The 23,193-nt window shown below is 34.9% G+C and overlaps 1 protein-coding gene across 4 annotated transcripts in view; it reads right to left on the bottom strand.

The window, feature by feature from the left end:
- Positions 1-23,193, bottom strand: part of cnbd1 (cyclic nucleotide binding domain containing 1) — a 49,180-nt gene that overhangs the window by 8,957 nt on the left and 17,030 nt on the right. For all 4 annotated transcript variants that reach the window (XM_058765046.1, XM_058765044.1, XM_058765043.1 and 1 more), the window contains 4 exons: positions 18,566-18,711; positions 15,187-15,278; positions 14,294-14,431; positions 13,029-13,161 (listed from right to left, as the gene is read on the bottom strand). In XM_058765046.1, the coding sequence (XP_058621029.1) occupies positions 13,029-13,161; positions 14,294-14,431; positions 15,187-15,278; positions 18,566-18,711 (509 nt within the window). The remainder of the gene's footprint in view (positions 1-13,028; positions 13,162-14,293; positions 14,432-15,186; positions 15,279-18,565; positions 18,712-23,193) is intronic.

Consider the following 23,193-nt stretch of genomic DNA (forward strand, 5'->3'; position numbering starts at 1 on the left):
TGTTTGGTGAAATAAACATAAAATGTAATAAGATTAATAATAATAATAAAAAAAAAAACTGTTTTACATGCAATTTCGTTTGTGTGTAGCAATCAGTACACTAGTATTTCATTCTGAACTCTGTTTATATAAATCAATGTTTCAACTGTTTGTCGCTCATTGCATCAGGTGCCACGCAAAAGCAAGGCATTCCCCGCCATAATAAATGCATCTGAATGTAGACCAGAAGTGACCCAGGCAGGAGAGAATGAGAAAAAAAGATGTAGACTGTTTACGACAAAAGTAATCTATGTTTTGGCAGCAGCCCCAAAAGTGGTGGATTATTTCTTATTGTGACAAACCTGAGGTTGGTTTGTGGAGGTGAGGATTAAATTGATTTACAGTGAGCCTTTAACATCAGGGGGAAACACTGTATATCAGCCTTGACAGGTAAATCCCATCTCTGTGAAGCAGCGAGCGGGACAAGCAGAGTCCATTTGTCTGGCCAGTGACAGAAGCCAGGCCTCTGCTCCAGAAGCGTTAGAGGCAGGAGGAAGCAGTGTTTCAAAAGCCAGTTTTAATCTCATCTCTCACACTCTCCCTCTTTTTGGAGCAAAACTGTCGTTACTATATTATTCGCCTGCTCCGCATGTCTTCGCAAGCCATTAAAAAGCAAATGTCCGGATCACTTGGGAAATCACAGCAGGCTCTGGTACACGTCGTTTGTCTTCTTAGATGAACACACCGCAGTCACTCCTCCTCCCGCAGGGCATTAACATCCAGAGTTCTGCATTTCTGTACTGCACAACACAATTAGAGTCGTGGAACAGCATAAAAATGTTACTCTTACGTAACGATACTCTTCTGACGGTAGATTTTCAATCTTCTATAGCAATATTAGTTTAAAAATCCCATAGTGATTAGAACCAAAACACAGAATTTTATATTTTTTTAATGGTCTGTGAGAACTATTCAGTGTTTGTTTTTTCTTAGTTCACTATCAATGGCCCATATAGCCTTTGAATTCATTGACCGTTTACTATGCATCTGGGGCCGTATGCATAAAGCCGAAAGTAAAATTTTAGTCCTAAGTGTGTCAAAATTCTAAGAATGACGTAATTTTATTCTTATTCCTAGACTTAAGAATAAAAGTGGTTCATAAAGTGTTAAGACTAGGTCTCAGCTCCTAAATTATTTAAGAGAGCTGAAGAGGCCTCCTAACCTAGTTAGGAGTAACAGGATGGCAGCAAAGAGGAGGAGACAAACACTTTCCAGTGAAAATATGACATATTGGACTTATATGATAATGTGGAGTTGATAAAACGATACAAACTTGATTGTCAAGATCAAAAAGTTTTTTTTTGTTGTTGAAACTGTAAGAAATAAGTAAGAAATTTAATAACCTCTTCCACTCAACAATGCAATGCTCTAACTGCAGAAATGAAAGCAGTAATTAAAAGTTTTGGGCTGGAAAATTGGAAAAATGCAAAATGAAAAATGGTCTTACATATTGTGGCACTAACCCCACCAAACACAACCGTGATTTGAGGATTTTTTTTTTTTTTTTTTTTTTATGACCCCACATTGCACTTAAACCATTAAAATACAAAAGAACAGTGCTGTCAACTGCTTTCAACTGAAAGTAGCTAAAACTGGTCACTTAATGTTGCTAGATGACTATATAAAGGTGAGACTCTCCCATGACATCATAAAGGTGAGTTCACTAATCTATAAAAATATAAATATCGATCAGTGAACTCGCCTTTATGACGTCATGGGAGAGTCTCGGAATGTAGATAAGGTTTGTCCAAGAAATTGATTTTGTTGCTAGGCTTTTGAAAAAAATCTCTAAAGGAGTGAGGAAGTCACTAAATCTAGTGACAAAATCACTAAATTGGCAACATTGGCACACTGACTACAACATAAGTTATTTACATTTCATTGGTCCTCTTGTTTTTGCATGTGTTCATAATTTATTTGTATGACAGCATGGCCAAAAATTATGACCGCACAATTTGGCATGTTTCATTGCATTATTATCACAAATAAAACAACTGACTCTAAGCAACTGCAATATGCTTACAAAATCTTGCACATTTTTTTTTTTTAATTAAGGGTGAAGATGTCAAATTTCCTAGGCCGGACATCACTTTGGCCACTACTATATGGCAGTTTATTGACTTTCCAACTGACCGCCAAACAATATTGCAAAAACAAGCCACTTTTATGAGGATTGTGGGCTTTTCTGGAGTTGTTGGAGCCACTGATGGAACTCATGACATACCAATAGAAAACAAAGCATCAGTAATAATTTGTGATCATTTAGCACAATGCAAAGCATTTAAAAAATACATTGAAATATTAAAATATTTCAGTGTCTTAATTAAATGATTTTATTATAGTTACATTGAATGATTGGTGTTGTGCTGCTGTGACTTTACATGAGCAGGCTCACTATTGGCTGATTCAGAGGTTGAGGTCAGCCATTTTGTGTTGACATCATTGTAGTCCTTAGTTCACTCTTAAGTGTCACCTCAGTCAACACTTAAGAATCAGTCTTAGACTTTACTGAAAGTTGCTTTTAGCTTCTTTATAAAAGTCTCCTACTCTTAGAAAAGTCCTACTTTTTACTAAGAATTTTTTGACACTTAAGTCAAAGCTTAAAACTATTCTTAAGAGCATTTCTGAGAAGTTTTATACATACGGGCCCAGATCTACAATCCAGTTCTATGCATTTTCTATGCAAGTCCCCCTTCAGTCACTAATTGTATCCCTTAAAACTCATCTTTGACAGATCTTTGGCAGGGTTTATTAGTGATCCTGACTGTAACATCACAGTCGGTGTTATGTTCTGATTCGCCTATTTTTCAGTGGTCTTTTGCATTCACAAGATTTACATAAGGAGGAAACAATGGTGTTTGAGGCTCACGGTATGTCATTTCCATGTACAGAACTGTTATTATTCAACTATGCCAAGGTAAATACAGTTTTCCATTCTATGGCACCTTTAAAAAAATAGAATGGAACACAATACATCAATATGATCTCTAAATGTAAATGTCTTGTAAGCAAAAGCTTCAAAGTTTGAAATTACATCTTCCAAAAGATATCCAATCATTTTTATTATTTTTTTTATTTTACAAAATAAAGATAAAGAAAAAAAAGATAAAGAATGCGGCTTAAATTGCTCTATTCCCAAACACTAAAATATGGAAAATGGAAATAGCAAAAAAACTGCTGTTCTTGTTCAGTAATTTATCCTGTTTTCCAGCGCAAAATTTTTAAAGACTCTTAAATCAAGATACAATTACAAGATGAAAAGATGATTAAAAAAAAGTGTTGTTTTATAAGAAATTGATTGAAACAAAGTGAGCTCATGATTAAAATAAGAAAATATCTACCAATGAGCTAAGATAATCAACTTAATCCAAAGAGAAAACAAGTTTTCATTCCCCATTGGCAGATATTTGTTCTTGTTTTAAACAAACTCACTTAATTTTGTACAATTTCATATGTTCAGTTTGCATCTCAGGTAACTGTATCTTACATATTTGCATTGGAAAACAAAAAAATACAGAGGAAGATACATATTTTCGCAGCACAGGCATTATTTAATGCCATGACCTTATGAATTTAAGACTTTTTGTTCTTATAAGACCTTTTTAGGCCTTAATTTGTGGAAGGGCAATTTACGCTTTTTAAGACCTACAGAACCCCTGGATAATCAGAATGATGTATTTAAATGTTTATTTCCTGTGAAAATTGCTTCTTACCTTATAGTGGCTTGAATATACAGTATCTCACAGAAGTGAGTACACCCCTCACATTTTTGTAAATACTTTATTATATCTTTTCATGTGACAACACTGAAGAAATGACACTTTGCTACAATGTAAAGTAGTGAGTGTACAGCTTGTATAACAGTGTAAATTTGCTGTCCCCTCAAAATAACTCAACACACAGCCATTAACGTCTAAACCGCTGGCCACAAAAGTGAGTACACCCCTAAGTGAAAATGTCCAAATTGGGCCCAATTAGCCATTTTCTCTCCCCAGTGTCATGTGACTCGTTAGTGTTACAAGGTCTCAGGTGTGAATGGGGAGCAGGTGTTTTAAATTTGGTGTTATCGCTCTCACTCTCTCATACTGGTCACTGGAAGTTCAACATGGCACCTCATGGCAAAGAACTCTCTGAGCATCTGAAAAAAAGAATTGTTGCTCTACATAAAGATGGCGTAGGCTATAAGAAGATTGCCAAGACCCTGAAACTGAGCTTCAGCACGGTGGCCAAGACCATACAGCGGTTTAACAGGACAGGTTCCATCCAGAACAGGCCTCGCCATGGTCGACCAAAGAAGTTGAGTGCACGTGCTCAGCGTCATATCCAGAGGTTGTGTTTGGGAAATAGACGTATGAGTGCTGTCAGCATTGCTGCAGAGGTTGAAGAACCATGGTTACTGGAACCATGTCCTGTGGTCTGATGAGACCAAGATAAACTTATTTGGTTCAGATGGTGTCAAGCGTGTGTGGCGGCAACCAGGTGAGGAGTACAAAGACAAGTGTGTCTTGCATGAGTTCTGCAGGCACTGGGGAGCTACAGTTCATTGAGGGAACCATGAATGCCAACATATACTGTGACATACTGAAGCAGAGCATGATCCCCTCCCTTCGGAGACTGGGCCACAGGGCAGTATTCCAACATGATAACGACCCCAAACACACCTCCAAGACGACCACTGCCTTGCTAAAGAAGATGAGGGTAAAGGTGATGGACTGGTCAAGCATGTCTCTAGACCTAAACCCCATTGAGCATCTGTGGGGCATCCTCAAACAGAAGGTGGAGGAGCGCAAGTTCTCTAACATCCACCAGCCCCGTGATGTCATCATGGAGGAGTGGAAGAGGACTCCAGTGGCAACCTGTGAAGCTCTGGTGATCTCCATGCCCAAGAGGGTTAAGGCAGTGCTAGAAAATAATGGTGGCCACACAAAATATTGACACTTTGGGCCCAATTTGGACACTTTCACTTAGGGGTGTACTCACTTTCGTGGCCAGCGGTTTAGACATTAATGGCTATGTGTTGAGTTATTTTGAGGAGACAGCAAATTTACACTGTTATACAAGCTGTACACTCACTACTTTACATTGTAGCAAAGTGTCATTTCTTCAGTGTTGTCACATGAAGAGATATAATAAAATATTTACAAAAATGTGAGGGGTGTACTCACTTGTGTGAGATACTGTAACTCTACTCTCTTATATCATTTAGTATATGCAGAACCATGAATATGCAAACTAGTCTCACCTACCACCATTGGACCTGCTCCACTTTCACATGCTTAACTGAAGTAGGAAAGACTTCACAATGACTAGTGCCAATATCGGATTACTTCAGCCATATATGTTAGAACCAGAAACAGAATCTACAGAAGAAGAGGAATAACGCATAATACAGGGTTGACTACAAGTCCGTGTATCAGAATGGTAATGCACAAGAACACAAGATGTCTGCAATGGAATGGTGAGGAAAAAAAATGCAAGGTCTTGAGATATGTTTTTAAAAGATGAACTTCTTTTAACTTAGAAGTCATTGTTTGAGACGCTGCAAAAGACTGGAGAGGGAAGCGCAATGGTCAAAGATGTCCACCTAGCAAGTTTACATAGAAAAGAAAAATGGAAAAGTAGCAAAGTGGAATGAAAAAAAAAAAATCATTGTGTGTGAACCAGCCCTAGAAATATATGGAAAATATACATATATATATATATATATATATATATATATACACACAAACTACCATTCAAAATTCATTAAGGCACTGAAGAGTTTTGCATCACACGAATAAACTACATTTTTAAATATATTCAAATAGAAAACAGATATTTTAAATTGTTTTTATTGTATTTTTTTAAACCCTATGATTAAAGCAGAAGCCAATGGCAGAAGATCTCTATTAAAGAAAGAAATGAATTTGTGTTCTGGGTGGTTAAATGTTACCATAAACATTGACGCCATATTCTGTCTGGCTGGGTGGGCCAAACAGTAACAGATCAGTAAACTTCTGCTCAGATAATCAAAAACAGTCATGCTGGACTGGATATTTGGACTGCAAGTCCAACCATGGGACATGATAGAAAGTAAGATGGCTAGAAAAACCTGGACCAGACTGGATTCATAGCCTAAGGGTGGCAGTCCAGGCCAGAGTGAATGAGAACAGGACAGCTGTGAACGCGGGGTGACGCAAGCCAGCGCTGGAGAAAACAGGCTTTTGTTTGGCATAATCCTGCTGGAGAACAGAAGATATTTGAGTTTACAGCTCATGTCTCTGGAGGGGCAAACTGAGACGTCTTGAGTAGCCACAGACTGGTGAACTAATGGAGCAGGGACATCACTTCTGATCTTCAGTGATGTTTGGAGAAACAGAAAAAGACTGGAGAAGAAGGGAGAATGACAACTGAGACCTTTCTTACAGTGAGCCAAAATCAGATGATGCAACTGTAAATATTTCGGAGATGCATCAATAAACATCTGTTTACACTTTACCCATCATGCCCAGTAAATGTTCTCCACTCTGGATCATTGTCCTCTTTACACCAAAAAATACATACTGTACAGTGGTCATAATATGACTCAAATGATTCACGCTATTTTGTTCACTTGTTTCCAGAAAAATATGTAAATATCTTTAAAACGAGAAATATTTACTACAGAAACAAAATGGTGACAAATAATTCTGAACAACACAATAAATATTATATTGTTTTTATATAAATGTATTATGCAGCAACGTATGTATAATTTAAAGGAAAAAATGAAGTATTAATGTCATCATAAAAAAAATGACTGAATACTTTTATTAAGCAAAGATGCATTAAATTAATCAAAAGTGACAGTAAAGACATTTATAATGTTACAAAAGATGTATTGTGGTTTCCAGAAAAATATTAAGCTGCATAAGGATCATGTGACACTGAAGACTGGAGTAATGATGCTGAAATTTCATCTTTGAAACCACAGGAATAAATTACATTTTAAAAAAATATTAAAATAGAAACAGTTATTTTAAGTTGTAATACTATTTTTTAATATTACAGTTTTTAACTTAATAAAAAAATGCCTTGGTGCATAATGGAAAGGAGAGTGTTAATGGTTTGAAGTTTACAGCTAAGGACAGCCGAAGGGAAGTGCAGTGGTCTCTGGATCAAGGCTGCTGGGTTATGCATCACGGTCGGGAGGAAGTTCAAATGAGGACAGTGGCTTTGGTGAGGCAGGGCGGTCACGGGTTGTTAGGCGGTCAAGTTTGGTCTGTAAGAGTCATACAAAGGGAAAAGCCATCAGGATTTTCCTGCTCTTACTAATCTCCGAACTGGGACTGGGACTAGCACTCAATGAGTCCATCAAGTTCACATGAGTTATTCTCACACCTGTTAGTTGTGTTCACATGTTGTGCTGCTATCCAAGGTGCTGAACAGTGTGCAATGTAAGCATAGAATGCATGACTTCACAATACGCCATCACCTCCAAACACACACACACACACACACACGCACGCACGCTGGGTTACCATTTTTTGATGGGGAAATTCCATGAGCGTAAAGGTTTTTATATTGTACAAACACTGTATTTTCTATCCACTTACACTAACCCTAAACCTACCCATCACACAAAACTTTTTCAAAAAGTTTGTTTCCTCATGGGGACCAAAAATGTCATCACAAGGTCAACATTTACTGGTATTACTATACTTGTGGGGACATATGGTCCCCATAATGTAGGAAATACCACACACACACAAACACACACACATAATCACACAAGACTCAACAAACAGTGCCTCCATTGAGCTTTAAAAATACCTTGATCTGTGAAATAAACTAAAAAAGACTAAAATATAAAATATTACTAAAGAATGGCTCATACCACACAAGTGCATTGTAGTATGATGACTAGGGCTATCAATTTAATAGAATTTAGTATGATTACAAATAAATATAGAAAAATAATGTAATAAATATTAAAAAAATTATATTAATAATACTATTCTACAAAATGTAAAACAAATACAAAATTATTAATATTAATATAAAAATATAACATTACAACAAAATATAAGTTTTCTGTTTTAACATTTTTAACTTTTCATGAGAGAATGAAGAATAATGAAGCATAAAGCAACACCGAAAAATGTCAATTTATTGAATTCTAGAGCCACTTTTTAAAGTCTGTCAATTAATTACTCATCTTCCACAACAATGTCTTTGAATTATATTCATTTTAGGCTTTTCTCAGCGAATATTGACATGCCATTATTCTCAGTTATTTTATTTAATAAATCAGCACATATTTATTTAAGAATAATCTGTAATCAATTGACAGCCCTAGTGTTTTTTATGCCTACTGTCTATGATGATGACGGCTGTTGGAGGAAATACAGCGTTTTCTGATGAAGTTGGTTCAAGAATAGCCACCCCTCTGCCATCTGAAATGATCAGGGCTCTCGCCCCATCCATCAGCTGTCGGCTGCACACTCAGATAAGAACCAATCAATCTCCTCTCCCACACACCTGTCTGTCTCTCTAATCACATCTCGTTCCATAGGTCTCTCTCTCCGTCTCTCTGATAAAGAGCAGCTATGATATGAGAGCCCAACCCTCAGCCGAGCCGGATAAACTGTCAGCGCTCATACATACACCCAGGTTTCATTCTGCAAAGAACAAAACCCCAGCACAGTCACATTGGGTCTTGTTTATTAATAGCTGTGCAAGTAATCAAAATGCAATATAGACTAGTGTCTGTGAATATTAAGCCACAAAAGTACCATTTAAATATAAATCCTGCATGTTCTGCGTGTCTCTGTGTGAATGAATGGCTCAGACACGCAGTTTAGTTTACTACACACATACTGGAGCACACGTGACGTTCACTGTGTTTTCATCCTCTGTGGTCTCATGAACACATGAACATAATCTCTAGAACTGCTCTGAGAGTCACTCCATGAGCATTTACCACTTCTTTTGAGAAAAACTATCATCATATCATATTCAAACAGAAACGTAAAGATTTTCACAGCAACCCGTCAAAATTAAATTTTGGCTTAACTTGAAGAAACTGTGACAGAAATATTACTTAATGTAATGATACTACTATTAATAAAATTATAAGTAAAACACTATTTTACAAGGAATATTTACCAGATGAATGTAAATACACAACACAGTATTTATTTAAAAAAAAAATAATAATAATAATAAATAAATAAATACATGAATTAATTATTTATGAAATCAATTAATTAGAGATGCTTTTGATTATTAAAATGTAATGAAATCATTAAAATGGAATCCAGAAAATAATGGAAAATACAGAATTTTATAAAAAATATTACATTACATATATTTTAGGGGTGTCTATTTAACACAACATATAAGATATTTGATATATACATACACACACATATACATATATGATAGTGCTGGGCAACAATTACATTTTTAAATCGCGATTAATCACATGATTTTCTGCAATTAATCATGATTAATGACATTGTTATGCACAAAATTCAGTAATGAATTCAAAAGTAGTGTATTGTGCATTTTTTTCATTTAAAAGTACTGCTATATGAACAAAAGTGCAATAACATTTGGTTTGCAAACTCTTTAAACAAATAAGTTATTTTTTTTTTGACAGCAGTATTCCTTTTACATAGTAGCAGTTCAAATATTTCTTGTAAATCTCAACTTATAACATTAATGTAATCAAATTAAATTGAAATCCAAAGCTATTTGCCACTGGCAGTGCATTAACGTTTTTATAAAAAATATTTTATAGTTTGTTATAGAAAAACAAGTTATGCTCAGAGTCCAGAGCCTCGATCATAACATTATAACAGGCACCTTCCGAGTAGAGATCTGCACATTGCGAAACCTAACGCAACAGAGTGCGGCGTGGGACGACACTTGGGCGAGTGTGGGTAGAGACTCGTGTGTGCGGAAGAATAAGGGTGTGCTCACACTAGGCAATCTTATATGTGCCTGAGCGCGTTTGACTGGTTCGTTTGACTAGTGTGATTACTCCGTGCCACGCTCGAGCGCGGTACGCATGTAGTGTGTGTGTGGGGGCGGATCTTCTGATACGTGCAGCATGATTGCATATATACAGTATATTGTGAGAAGGCCATGTGTCACCGCTTCACAAACGACTCAAAATAATAAACCACAAAGTTAACAAAACCATGCACTCCACTGTGCTGAGCGAGAGTGCTTCTCTGCTGTCTTCACGTGCTATCGGAAACTTCCTATTTCCCACTTATGAAGTCGTGATAACGAGCTCGTTGCATTCTTTTCTGTTAAAATAACAGTGAACAGTGGTTTGTGAATGTTGATGATTAGCCTAAATAATTTTATCTGGAGCGTTCATGTGAGCGCTGCTGCAGTCTTAGACCCACCCCAAATGCTCTCATTGGTTGAGACGTGTGATGATACCCAAGCCAGTACTGATCAACATCCCAACCCTCCTGTTTGACATGGTTTGTCTGTATTTGAATTCAGAGCCAGTGAGCAACGGGCTTTCAAAATAATAATAATAATAATAATAAACTGCGTTAATGCATGATAAAATAATTGTCGGCGTTAATTAATTAATGTGTTAACGCGATAATAGCGTTTGATCTTTTATTAAAAAAATGCACAAAAATCTAACCTTTCATTGCATAATAGGAATTTAAAATGGGGGGAAATATCATTATAAAATAAATGTGTTTTTTTTCTCAAATACACGTTGGACACAATTATTGGCACCCCTAGAAATTCTTATTTGTAAAATATCTCTGAAGAATATGAGAAAAATCAAAGAATATATTTCTGATGTGCAGCAAAAGGTAATTGAGCTTCACAAATTAGTGAAGTGGCTTTAAGAAAAGAGCTAGAGCAGTGAAAATTCCAATTTCCACCATCAGGGCAATAATTAAGAATTTCCAATCAACATAAAATGTTACGAAACCACCTAGAGGACGTGTGTCTATATCGTCCTAATGCACGGTGAGAAGGAGAGTTTGAGTGGCTAAAGACTCTCCAAGGACCACAGCTGGAGAATTGCAGAAAATTGTTGAGTCTCGGGGTCAGAAAACCTTAAAAAAAAAAGAAAGAAAAAAAAAAAATTGTCAAACAGCACCTACATCACCACATGTTGTTTGGGAGGGTTTCAAGAAAAATTCTCCAAGCTCATACAAAAACAAACTCCAGCATATTCAGTTATCAGACACGACTGGAACTTCAAATGGGACTGGCTTCTATGGTCAGATGAAACTAAAAAAATGAGCTTTTTAGCAGCAAACACTCAAGATGGGTTTGGTGAACACAGGGATAAAAAGTACCCCATGTGTACAATGAAATATACTGCTGTATTTTTGATGTTGTGTGCTTTTGATATTACTGCTATATTTCTGCTGGAGGTCCTGGACATCTTGTTTAGACACATGGCATCATGGATTCTATCAAATACCAACAGATAAAAAAAAAATCAATAAGTGATTTATAATCTTATAATGGGCCATGTTTGGATCTTCCAACCGTACAATAATCCAAACACAAACCTCCAAAACAACACAAAAATGGGTCACTGAGCAAAAACCAAGCTTCTGCTGGCCATTCCAGTCCTCTGACCTGAACCCTGCAGAAAATGAGTGGTGAACTGAAAAGAAGAAGCACCAACATGGAGCTGGGAATCTAAAGGGTCTGGAGTGATTCTGGATGAAGGAATTGTCTCTGATCTCTTGTCAGGTGTTCTCTAACCTCATCAGGCATTATAGGAGAACATTTAGAGCTGTTAAACTGGAAAATGGAGGTTTCATAAAGTATTGATTAAAAGGGTGCCGTTAACTGTGGCCAATGTGTATTAGAGAAAAACATTTATTTCATAATGATATTTCCTCCCATTTTAAATTCTTATTATCCAATGAAAGGTTAGATTTTTGTGATTTTTTTAAATAAAAGATCAAAAGGATTAACAACGCAGATTAATTTTCACATCTTTGCCTTCTTTGATCATATTTACCAAGGGTGCCCATATTTTTAGCCATGACTGTATGTATTAAATATTATATGTAAAAGTGAATAAATATATTATAAATATATGTTAATTTGAAATATATAAGAGTCAGGCAATAAATCATTTACATCGTCAGATTTTCAAATGTGTGGTTTCAGACTGACATATCAAAATCTGGAATATATTTCAGTGAACTAATCTATGAACCATTTGTGAATTTAATTGGTCGCACATGTCCGAAGATCTGGTCTAGCATGGATTGATCTCACTTAAAAGTGTCTTTAAAGAAAACAGATTGACTTAAAAGCCGAAGCCTTTCATTAAAGAGGAAGATACGAATGAAGACGTATAATTGGAGGGAGGATGGAGATAATGGGATACAGCCACGGAAGAGTAGAGATTCCAGCAACTAAATAAAGATTTCAGCCATGATAGCTGATCTCCGCCCAATATCTCAGAGCAACCACAGCACACCATATGCCCGCCTGTCAGCTCCAGGACAGGAAGTGAGACTGAACAGGCTAAAAGGGTAGTCACACCAGACTTTGTGTTCAATTCAGTTCCATTCATGTCCATAAAAAAAAGAGAACACCTGTCTTTTCCTGCGTGCTAAAGCTCAACATTAGTGAAATCCAAGCTGCAAACTCAATTTGAGCAATAGTCGTTGGACACTCCTGCAATGACACACACACATAAACATATGCACCTAAATGAATCTCTAGGCTTCAATATTTCCCAAATGAGGTGTAAAAGCAGACGTCCTGGTAATTAAAGTCAGCTGTGCGGGTAATGGAGCAGCTTGTATTTTTCTCTAATCATATTCGAGTGCTCTCCACCCATAAACACATTTATTTAGGGGCAAACGTGTTGAGTGTCGCACTAAGTGAGGAAAACCATTATGCCGTCCAGGTGCTAAGCATCAGTCAGCGGAACAAAACTAAACTATAGTGCGCGAGACGCCGCCATGATTCATTGTGACAACACATATTCAATCAAGACACCCACTTACCTTGATTAGCAGGGAATGTTTTTAGCTGCATGCCGTCGACCAGGTGGTTGATGGAAAGCTTTGGCCAGTGAATGTACAGCTGGCAGCCCTGGATCAAAGACACTTTAACTTCATGGTCCCGTGCCAAGATGTCCTACAAATAACAATAGAAGACATTGTCTTATTGGTGGAATCATTTTAGGACACCAAGAAAAGGATGCACAATATATCTGTACCATATTGATTTTGGCTGGTATCAAAGTTTTTTTTTTTTCTTGTTTCGAATAATAACTAGTAATTCAGAATTGAATCGTGCATACTCGTTTCCTCTGCTTTTTTTAGATGATCTTAGTAGCATCTAATGCTCAGAGTTAATCCTAATATTAATAACTTATAATATAATAATAATAATAATAAACCTATTAATATTAGGATTGGATTGTAATAATATTACATATTAATGAATTGTATTGTTAATAAAAACATTTATATTCAATATTAATTATTTAGATTATCTTTGTTATCATCTAATGCTCAGAGTTAATCTCAATAATAATGTATTGATAATAAAGTATTAATATTAAGATTACATTATTATAATGTTAAATATTAATACATTACATTCTCAATACATATATTAATAAATATTATTATGATTATGTCATCAAATTTTCAGACTTAATCCTAATATAAATAATTTATTAATAATACTTTATTAATATTATGATTAAATAATTATAATATTAAATGTTAATAAAATATGAATATTAAATACTATATTAAATAGCCCTAATAATAATTTACTGATAATAAATGTTAAACATTAATAAATTATATTGTTAATAAATGTTACATATTAATATTATTAATTTAGATTGTCATCCAATGCTCAAATTCAATCTTAATATTAATCATTTGTTATTAATAAATTATTAATATTAAGATTATATTATTATAGTAATGTGATATATTAATATTAAACAAATCTTTTAATAACACTGTAAAATGTAATCTTTAGCCAATCTCAAAATGAGTATTTATTTTTCATACTGTGCAGTATAATGTTGTGATTGCTCAATTCACTTGTAGCACTTAAAATAACTAATTTTAGTGTTTTATTTGTCATTTAACTGGACAAAATATTACAGAATTTTATTACTGGTCATTTATCATTTATCAGCTATAACATGAAAACAATTATAGGCCAGAATATAAAATATTGGTGTGTCTCTAGTCTGCAAAGTAAATTTCACTTGTGTGTTACATGAAGCATCACGTTGCTGCACCTTTTTTAGCTTCTCGTAGCCAGAGCGAGGTATTTTGAGAATCTCGCAGGTCTCGAGTGTCATGACACACTGGATGATGGCACCTCCATCTACCGCATTTACAGGTTCACAGAATCCAAATGAACCTCCAGCTGCAATCTAAATCAACAAAGACACCAAATACAGTACACTGCATGAAAACCTTTTAAAATGTTGTGTTCAAGAGGCCAGAATTCAGAGATATCGTTTAAAATGCTGTATTTACTTATTTATGACGATGCACCACATTGGTTACCATTTATATTTTTGACAAACTTCACTATTGGACATAACACTTGAATAGATATTTATAGTCTTCAGTGGGATGGAACAAATTTCCACATTACAATGAATGTTATCTGCTGACTTTTTGTTTAAAGAAACAGCTGAATTATGCACTTAATATAACTATTCTACAAAATTCTTAAGTAATATAGGCCTATTGTGAACAACTGTGACCACTACAGTATGTCAACATTAAGTGAAATTATGTTAAGTGGAATTAGTTTAAATCTAAACGTTAAGTGGAATTAATTTACCAAGTCAACCCAAAGGATTCACTCTAAAGAACAATAAAAACATTGACAGCCAATCAACATTCATCCAACTTTAAAGTGTACTGTGCACTACAAAATCTGGATTGCAGCAGTGCCCTTGATGATCAATTGATGTGGATGCTAATGTAGTTATCATTATAGTTTTCATTCTGGCTGTGAACGGGTCTTAACTGTAGATTAGAAAAGATCAAAAGCTTGACAGAGATTATGCTCGTCAGCAACAATTGCCAAAGTAGGAATGGTAATACTTTTAATGTTAGGCAAAGCAAAAGGCCAATTTAAACTCAACAACAGATAACCAAGTAGCATAATTTATACCGTAGAGACTGTCTGATCCTCTTTAAGGGTTTCATGGTTGAACGGTTTCACTGAGCCCTTCAGAACGAGGTAAAATCCATTATGTCCGAAAACTGTAATCAGAGAAAGAGAAGGAGAGATAAATATGGCAGAAGACACACTCGATTAGAAAACCCTCCACTCAACAGTTTCAGTTCAGCTGTTTCAGGTCAAAACGCTTGACCCCATTATGCAGGTGGGCAAGAGACTGACTATGGAGCCCATCTCATCCTAAGTAAGAGTAAATGTATAAATGAATGCATGCTGGTGGGTTCTAAAAGACTGAGATAATTCTTGCTAAATCCAAACAACTGCATATAAATGAACGGTTCTCTGTGGAGCAGTGAATTTCATGTGTAAAGGGAAAGTGCACCCAAAAAAATTCTTCCATCATTTATTTAACATTACAATATGTCACTCCAAATGACTTAAATTTCTAACTTTCTCACATATGTTCATTGTACAGTTTCCAATGACCTGGAATACAGTTATTGATAACTAAAACTACTTTTATTTAAAGCTGCAGTCCATAAGTTTTGCCTCTTTGTCGCCATCTCTGTTTGAAAACCTGGAATTGCAGATCATTGCGGAATTATTTTTATTGCGTGGTTTGTACTCTGGCACAGCTCCAGCGTGGATGAATCTAATATTTTGAGGTGAACATGTGTCAGTCTGTCAGTCACCGCGCCGGTGTGAATCCTGTATTTAGTAATCACAGATTCTAGCCTACGTCTTGCATTACAATAAATCGCGCTACCAATTGTGATTTAATCTAACGATTGATTAGCTCGTATCACATCAAACCGTGCAAATTATTATTATTGTTATACTTTATTCTCAAATTATTAATGTTAACAACATCAGCATTGCGTAACAATGAGTATAGTGTGTATTAGCGTGTAGATTTCAATTTCTGTACAGTCTAATCTCTAATTGTCATAGCATTCGAATTTCATATTAAGAAATTCTTTTAACCCAAAAAGCAAACTATGCTCCCTTCCAACTGGTTGTCTTTCAAATACAAATCTTGTGTTATCCCAGGCTATCTGTAACCAGAAGCACATTTAAAACTGGAATATAATTTAATGTCAGTTTCATATAATCCTTTCTGGTTTACAATCCGCCATCAAAATGATTTTTTGACATTTAATTATTCCAGCTGCTGTGAGAAAAGCCTATAAATGTTCCATCACCTGCGGGATCCTCACATGCGATAGTCTAGTAGCCGGGACAACTTCTTTATGTTTACAGACGTGACGTAATGACGCAGTGCCATGCTCGAAATCTCCTGCGAAAACCTACCCGTACCACTCAAGTTAGAAAACATTATTATAACCTAACCGTTGTGAATCGGGCTAAAGTAAGGCGATAGTTTTGAACACTGGCTGGTTATGTACTTGCTCAAATATTGATTTTGGATATTTTTTTAACCAAAAAAAGTTACGGACTTCAGCTTTAAAAAAATAAATAAAAAATAGGAAGGTTGCATTGGCAGGCAACAAAAAAATGAAGTACTATTACTAATACTAAAACTGTAAAATAAAAATAAATAGAAATATTGAAAAAACTCATAACTAATAAACATTATAAAACCACATACTGTACCTAAATTACTGAAACTTCAACAAATAATTAAAAAAATTACTACATATACTTTAATAGTATATACAGTAAATAATGCTAAAAAACACTGGAATGCGGGACCAATTTTATGTTTTTTTTGTACTTATGATTTTATTTACAGTATATAACTTTTTGGAGCTTGCCAGCATTCAAAAGTGTGATATAGACAATCTGCAAAAATACAGATTTTAAGAAGGAAAAAATTAAAAGTTAATAATGACAAATTTATTTTTGGATGAACTACTCCTTAAAAAAAAAGCACTACACTTGTATTCATATTTCTTTGATAAAAACATCCCCCAAACAACATATACTTTCATATACTTTCATACGCTTTCATATAACATACGCTTTCATATATACAGTACACAAATAGATTTACTCATTCCTTTAAGGAATTTTCACACACATTATGAAATAAGCTGTATATGCTTCAGTCATATCTATATCTTCATACAAATAAATCACCTTGACACAAAGATCTGAATGAGATAAAAACTGCTCTCTGAAAGCAAACTCTCCATACACTTGTAAAAACACTCCACAACATCTCTCACTCCTCACACGCAAACTTTTCAGCCTGGCGCAGACGCCTATCAACAGCAAATCACAGTGTTTATGCTCTGTAATCATCTGCAGCTAAAACTTGCGTTCATAACGAAGCCCCTCCATCTGTGACCTACAACACACCACAGCCATTACCGCCCTTCTAGACGAATCAATAAAGAAATTTCCATCTCCAAAACACCAGACGTTTGCAAAACGGTAACCATCGGTGTGGAGGCACGGAATCATGCTTTCATCAAATTGTCTTTCCTTTATGTTTTTGCTTAGTGGCCCTGAAAGAATACATGGCTGTTATTGAGCACAGATTAGCAGACGAATGAACATGTCGATAGAAAATCACGCATGCCAGGTTGGGCTCTCAACCTTTTAGAAACGCATCCAAACACTTGACAATATTCACAGGCGAGACTGAAAGATGATGCCGATGAAAGATGTGTTCGATTTGTCTTAATAGATTGTGTTGCATGAGGCCGCTGATATATAATATATGAACTGACAGTTTTGGATGAGAGAATCTTCTTCTTTGGGGATTGAGCCAAACGTTTGCAAGGCTCTGGATCAGAAAAAAGACAATGAAGTAATACTGTTTATGAAGCCTATACTGTATATAAGCACTATTATGTTCTCATTTGTGGATAAACTGTTCTGAAGCTGATAAACCTGCTGAACTAGAAATAGTAAGCTTTTAAAGAAGCACGATTCAGTTGTGGAGTGTTTTTATGGATGATTTCCATCTTCCATCGTGCAAAAACACAAATGGTGGATGAAAAATGATAGAAGAAATTATCTTGGAATAAGACAATCCCTGACACATAACATTACAGAACTCTGCCATGTGATTTAACAACAATAACTACTTAAATTTCATTTAGTTTCTCACTCTTGTATTTCTTCTGAAAACTCTGAATATAGCACGTAAGTCATATGAACTACTTTTATGATACATGAATGATGCTGTTTTGGCCATCAAACTGAAAATAATGGCTAGAATGTTACAGTACACTTCTACAGTACATAACAAATGCAGTCATACGGGTTTTGAAACAAACTCATCTACATCTTTGATGGCATACATTTTCAGCAAATGTTTATTTTTGGCTGAACTATTCCGTTAAGAGCGTATGTGCTCTGTTTCTTTAAGAGTGTGACTGTGAGTGTGTATATATCTCACTGATCTGTCCGCGGTCCCAGGTCTCGATGGTGGTGACGGTACTAATCTGTTTCAGCTCCTGTGAGCCCAGCTGCGAGGTCAGACTGTGGACTCCCTTCAGTAGTTTATAAATGATATGATGCTCTGACTGGGATCTCTCAATAGGGCTGCAAAATACACAAAGAATCACAAATTCATTTTTCAGGAGTCTAAACAGCAAACTCTATTCAGTGGGTGCCCCACCAATGTTGGGGAAGCTACTCGTTATTTATAGCATTTCAAATACAGACAAACTACCCTTTGATAAAGTATCTAACTGCTTTCGAGCTACTTAAAGAATAGTCCACCCCAAAATTAAAAGTCTGTCATCATTTACTCACCCTTGTGTCGTTTCAAACATGTATGAGTTTCTTTCTTCTGTTGAGCACAAAAGAAGATATTTTGAAGAATGTTGGTAACTAACTGACTTCAATAGTATTGAAACAAATACTATGGAAGTCAGTGGCTACCATCAACTGTTTGGTTAGGCACATTCTTTAAAATATCTTCTTTTGTGTTCAGCAGAAGAAAATAATTCATATAGGTTTGGATCAACATGAGGGTGAGCAAATTATGACAGAATCTTCATTTTTTGGTGAACTATACCTACAGTACACAAGGCATTTTAAACTTTTGGCAACTAGAACAGTACTTATCTGTCCAGAAATAATGTATTTTTATTTTATACAAAATAAAATATAAAGTATTTCTGTATACAATTATTTTATTTTATATAAAATAATAAATTAAAATAGAATACATTCTTAAAATACAATAAAATAAAATGTTAAAGTAAAAAAAAATAATAATAATAATAAAAATGTAATATACATCTATACACAAAGTTGTTCAATTTATTGAACCAGTCTATTGAGATGAATGGTCTAAAAGTAAAATAGAAAAATAGAAAATGAAATTACAATTAAAAAATTTAATTATATATATAAATAAAATAGTGCAGATTAATTAGTTGACTAGTTAGTAGACCATAATGACGCTGATGGTTATATGATTTGTCTCCAGATAGGTTTGGGGAGTAAGTTAACTAGCAGCAGCTACTAGTGACCATACATCGATTTGGCGACCTGCAGCTATTTAATTGCACCTTCAGAGTCCATTAAAGACATTCTTTAAAAGACTCTAGGATAAACTGGCTCGAAATCTAGTCTCATCTGCATTAAAGTAAGTGTGTGTCCCAGACAAACCCCCTGCAACCCAAACAAAAAACTCTTAATCTTTTTACACCCTCACTGTCCTACAGGCACCATCTCAGATAATGAAACCTGAACACTTGCTATTAAGAAACCCCTCTGCAGCGTGTTATTATGTTTTAAGGGAAAACGAGTGTCTTAGAGTGTGATGATGATGGTATTAGTGTGGTGTCTAGGTCCATGGGCATCTGAGAGACAAAAACTCAAGCGCAATAGCCGGGGAGGAGTTTAGCCATCAAGAGCACACCGCTGCCAGCGTGAGTGAGTAATCACAATGCCGATAGACTGTGTGCGCATGAGTTTGCTTATGCTGGATGAAGGTCATATCCATCAATCAATCCTTTGTGGGTGTTTGCTTGTGCTTGTGGGTTCGGTAAATCAGTGTCAGTCTCAACACAGCCGGCTTTAGACAGGCAAAAAGAATAAAAGCTCTCAAACAATTCTGCGTTGTACCAGAATATTCCATCTCTGAAGTATGATTGACATCCATCAGCCTTTCCATTCAAATGCTTAAACAACAACAAGAAAAAAGGAACCCAATTTGTTATTCCTGTACACACACACACACTTTTATTGCCATAGTTGTTTTTAATAACTTGGAAATTGTTTTTATTAGATTTCTAATCCTAATATCACAATTAAGTGATTTTGCTCCTAACCACACTTACAAAAATAAAAAATAGCAATTTATTAAGAATTATTACAGGTAGGCCTGGGTTTTGACACAAATTTCACAATTCGATACTGATTCAATATAGATTATTCTGGACATATATCAAGCACAGTACATGGCAAATTTTCTCAAGGAAAAAGAAATCTCTCAACTAACGCTGTAAAAAATAGCCTACATAAGAGTCAGCTGGTACTACGTTACTATAATTTTGAAGGTTAAAATTGACTGATTTGTATACAAACGCTTAAATTACACTCAATGAAGATTTTATTACAATAATGTTACAAATATATAATTATAGTTCTATTTCAATTCGTTTTTTGAACTATAAATATTTAAATGGTGTCTATCAAAAAAATTTGACAGATTTATTTAAACATAAATGAAACATTGAAGATCAGTAAAACATTATAATGAATATGTTATATGGTGCACATATTTGGCAAAATGCTCATCTATAGAGTTCATTTCTCTAGCTGACTAACGAGTTGTACTCTTCCATTTAAGTTACCTTCAGATGTTCATTCATGTTTGTTTCATGCTGAAATTGGTAGAGAAGATGACCAGTTCACAGTGCCAAAACGGTATTTATTGTTTGAATACTGTAATAAAATGAACACAGTTGGAAATCTGAGACTTTGTTTCATATAAAAAGTAACAAAGCACAAAGCTTATTGCAATTTATTAGATGGGAGATGCGCTATAATGTTCCATTCATTAACAGAAAACAGCCTAGACTAATCGATTCATGCAATTTATGAATTGATATCATTCCGTAAAAATGAGAATCGATTAAAATCGGGAAATCTATATTTTTACCCAGCCCTAATTACGGGTATTTAATTTTTTTTTTCTAGAGAATGTTTTTCAAACAAAACAGGTTTTGTTGGGAATATAATTTGTTTTGCCAAAATTTAGGTGTTTTTCTGTGTTTGCAATATCACTTTTGTAAAATTTTTAACTAACAAAAATAGCATTATCCAGAAAGTGGCAACATTTTTGTTGGGCCAATGACAGCACTAACATCAGTGAATATTAGTAATGGATTTGAGAAATTCTGTAATATCTTATACTATCAGCTGTCTCACTTGTTAATATTATCAAAATTTCAAAAGTGAGTTAAAAAAAAAAACATAAAAATTTACTTCAATTTGACACTCTCAAGCAATTTAACTGTCAATCACTCAATAAGCAAAGACTAACTGTAGCTCTTATATCCATCCTATTAGAATTACTACAGTTATATTGTCATATTTCTGAAAGTCTGTTTACTTTTATATAGAAATGCTTGCTAAAATTACTAAACAAGCAATTTCATTGGAGTTCAAACGGTGCTGAACAACAGAAATGACTCACCAAAGAGTCTCCAAACATTTCATATGCTTTATACACCTACATTTTCCATCTTCGATACACTCCAGACTACAAATCAATAAACTCAAATGCATTCACAGTAAAACACTACACAGATGGCAGAGCTTAGTCCTAATAGCGTTAGCAGAGATGTACAAGCATGAGTTTACAATTTACAGGAACGTCTCGCACACAGTTTGGCAGTCTTAATTTCAGGGTTCACAAAACATCCTCTGTGCACCAAGTTTGTAATTCCCCGTCCTCCTGCCAAAGCGCTACGCGGATAAAAAGAAACACATTATGCCGTTAAGATAATGGGATATCATCTTTTACACTATGGGTCATTTCTGGGGTGAGAGCGCAACTGTCTTTTAAAAGATACAATTAGCAGTAACATCATCTATCTACGGATGGGAATGAGGCAAGGTTGAACATTTAAGGTCATTATGAGTCATGATGGGAACTTCAGATACTCATGGTTTCTACAGAATATTCACATTCAAAAGAAGTTACCTAATTAGTTTTTATTTAACAAGAATGTCCATGAAAAGTATTCATTTTTAAAAGAAAACAAGCCCAATTAGAGAGCACTGATTAGAGTTTCAAAAACCTGACAAAACTGGTTGGATATCAATTTGAATAAATTTGGCTTTTTAACTCAGAATTATAGACAAACTCGTAATTCTGTGAGGAAATGTTGCAATTAACTTTGTTTTTCATTCTGTGGCGGAAACAAGAAACAGAATTGTGAGATAATAACTCAGACTTCTGAAAAAAAAAAAAAAGTCTGAATTGTAAGAAAAAAGTAAAAATTGTAAGATAAAGAAAATTTGTGGCAGAAACAAGCTTCCATAGTTTCCTTATCTTAAATTAGAAATAAAAATATAAAATAAGAATTTTTTTCGGATTTATATACAGCATCCATAATTATCCACAAAAATACAGCCGATTCTAAAATGACTGTGAAACAATCATATGATTAAAAGCCACGTGACGGGGTGGGATTTTATTTTTGACCACCAGCCACTGAGATTTTTTTAATGCCATTTTTATTTTTCCAGTTCAAATATACAGAATAATTCACTTTAGGCATCAAACCAAAGCCATAGGCCTTGTAAGTCAAATCAGATCTCTCTTTGATTGTGAGTCTGAGAAAACTGAAGCCCAACCAATCAGATATGAACCTCGCCAGTTTTTCTTTCATCTCTTCTTTATATTAGTTCAACAAAAGTGCATTGTTACTAAACAACAGCATTTCAAAAGGCCAAACTGAACCTGAAAACCATTTTTGTGTCGAAATTTTGCTAACTGGTGACTTCGAAATAGAAGCTGACTAGGAAATGAACTCTGGCTTAATTCCAGGATTCTCGCTG

This window comes from Onychostoma macrolepis, chromosome 24 (assembly GCF_012432095.1).
Source record: "Onychostoma macrolepis isolate SWU-2019 chromosome 24, ASM1243209v1, whole genome shotgun sequence".
NCBI lineage: Eukaryota > Metazoa > Chordata > Actinopteri > Cypriniformes > Cyprinidae > Onychostoma > Onychostoma macrolepis.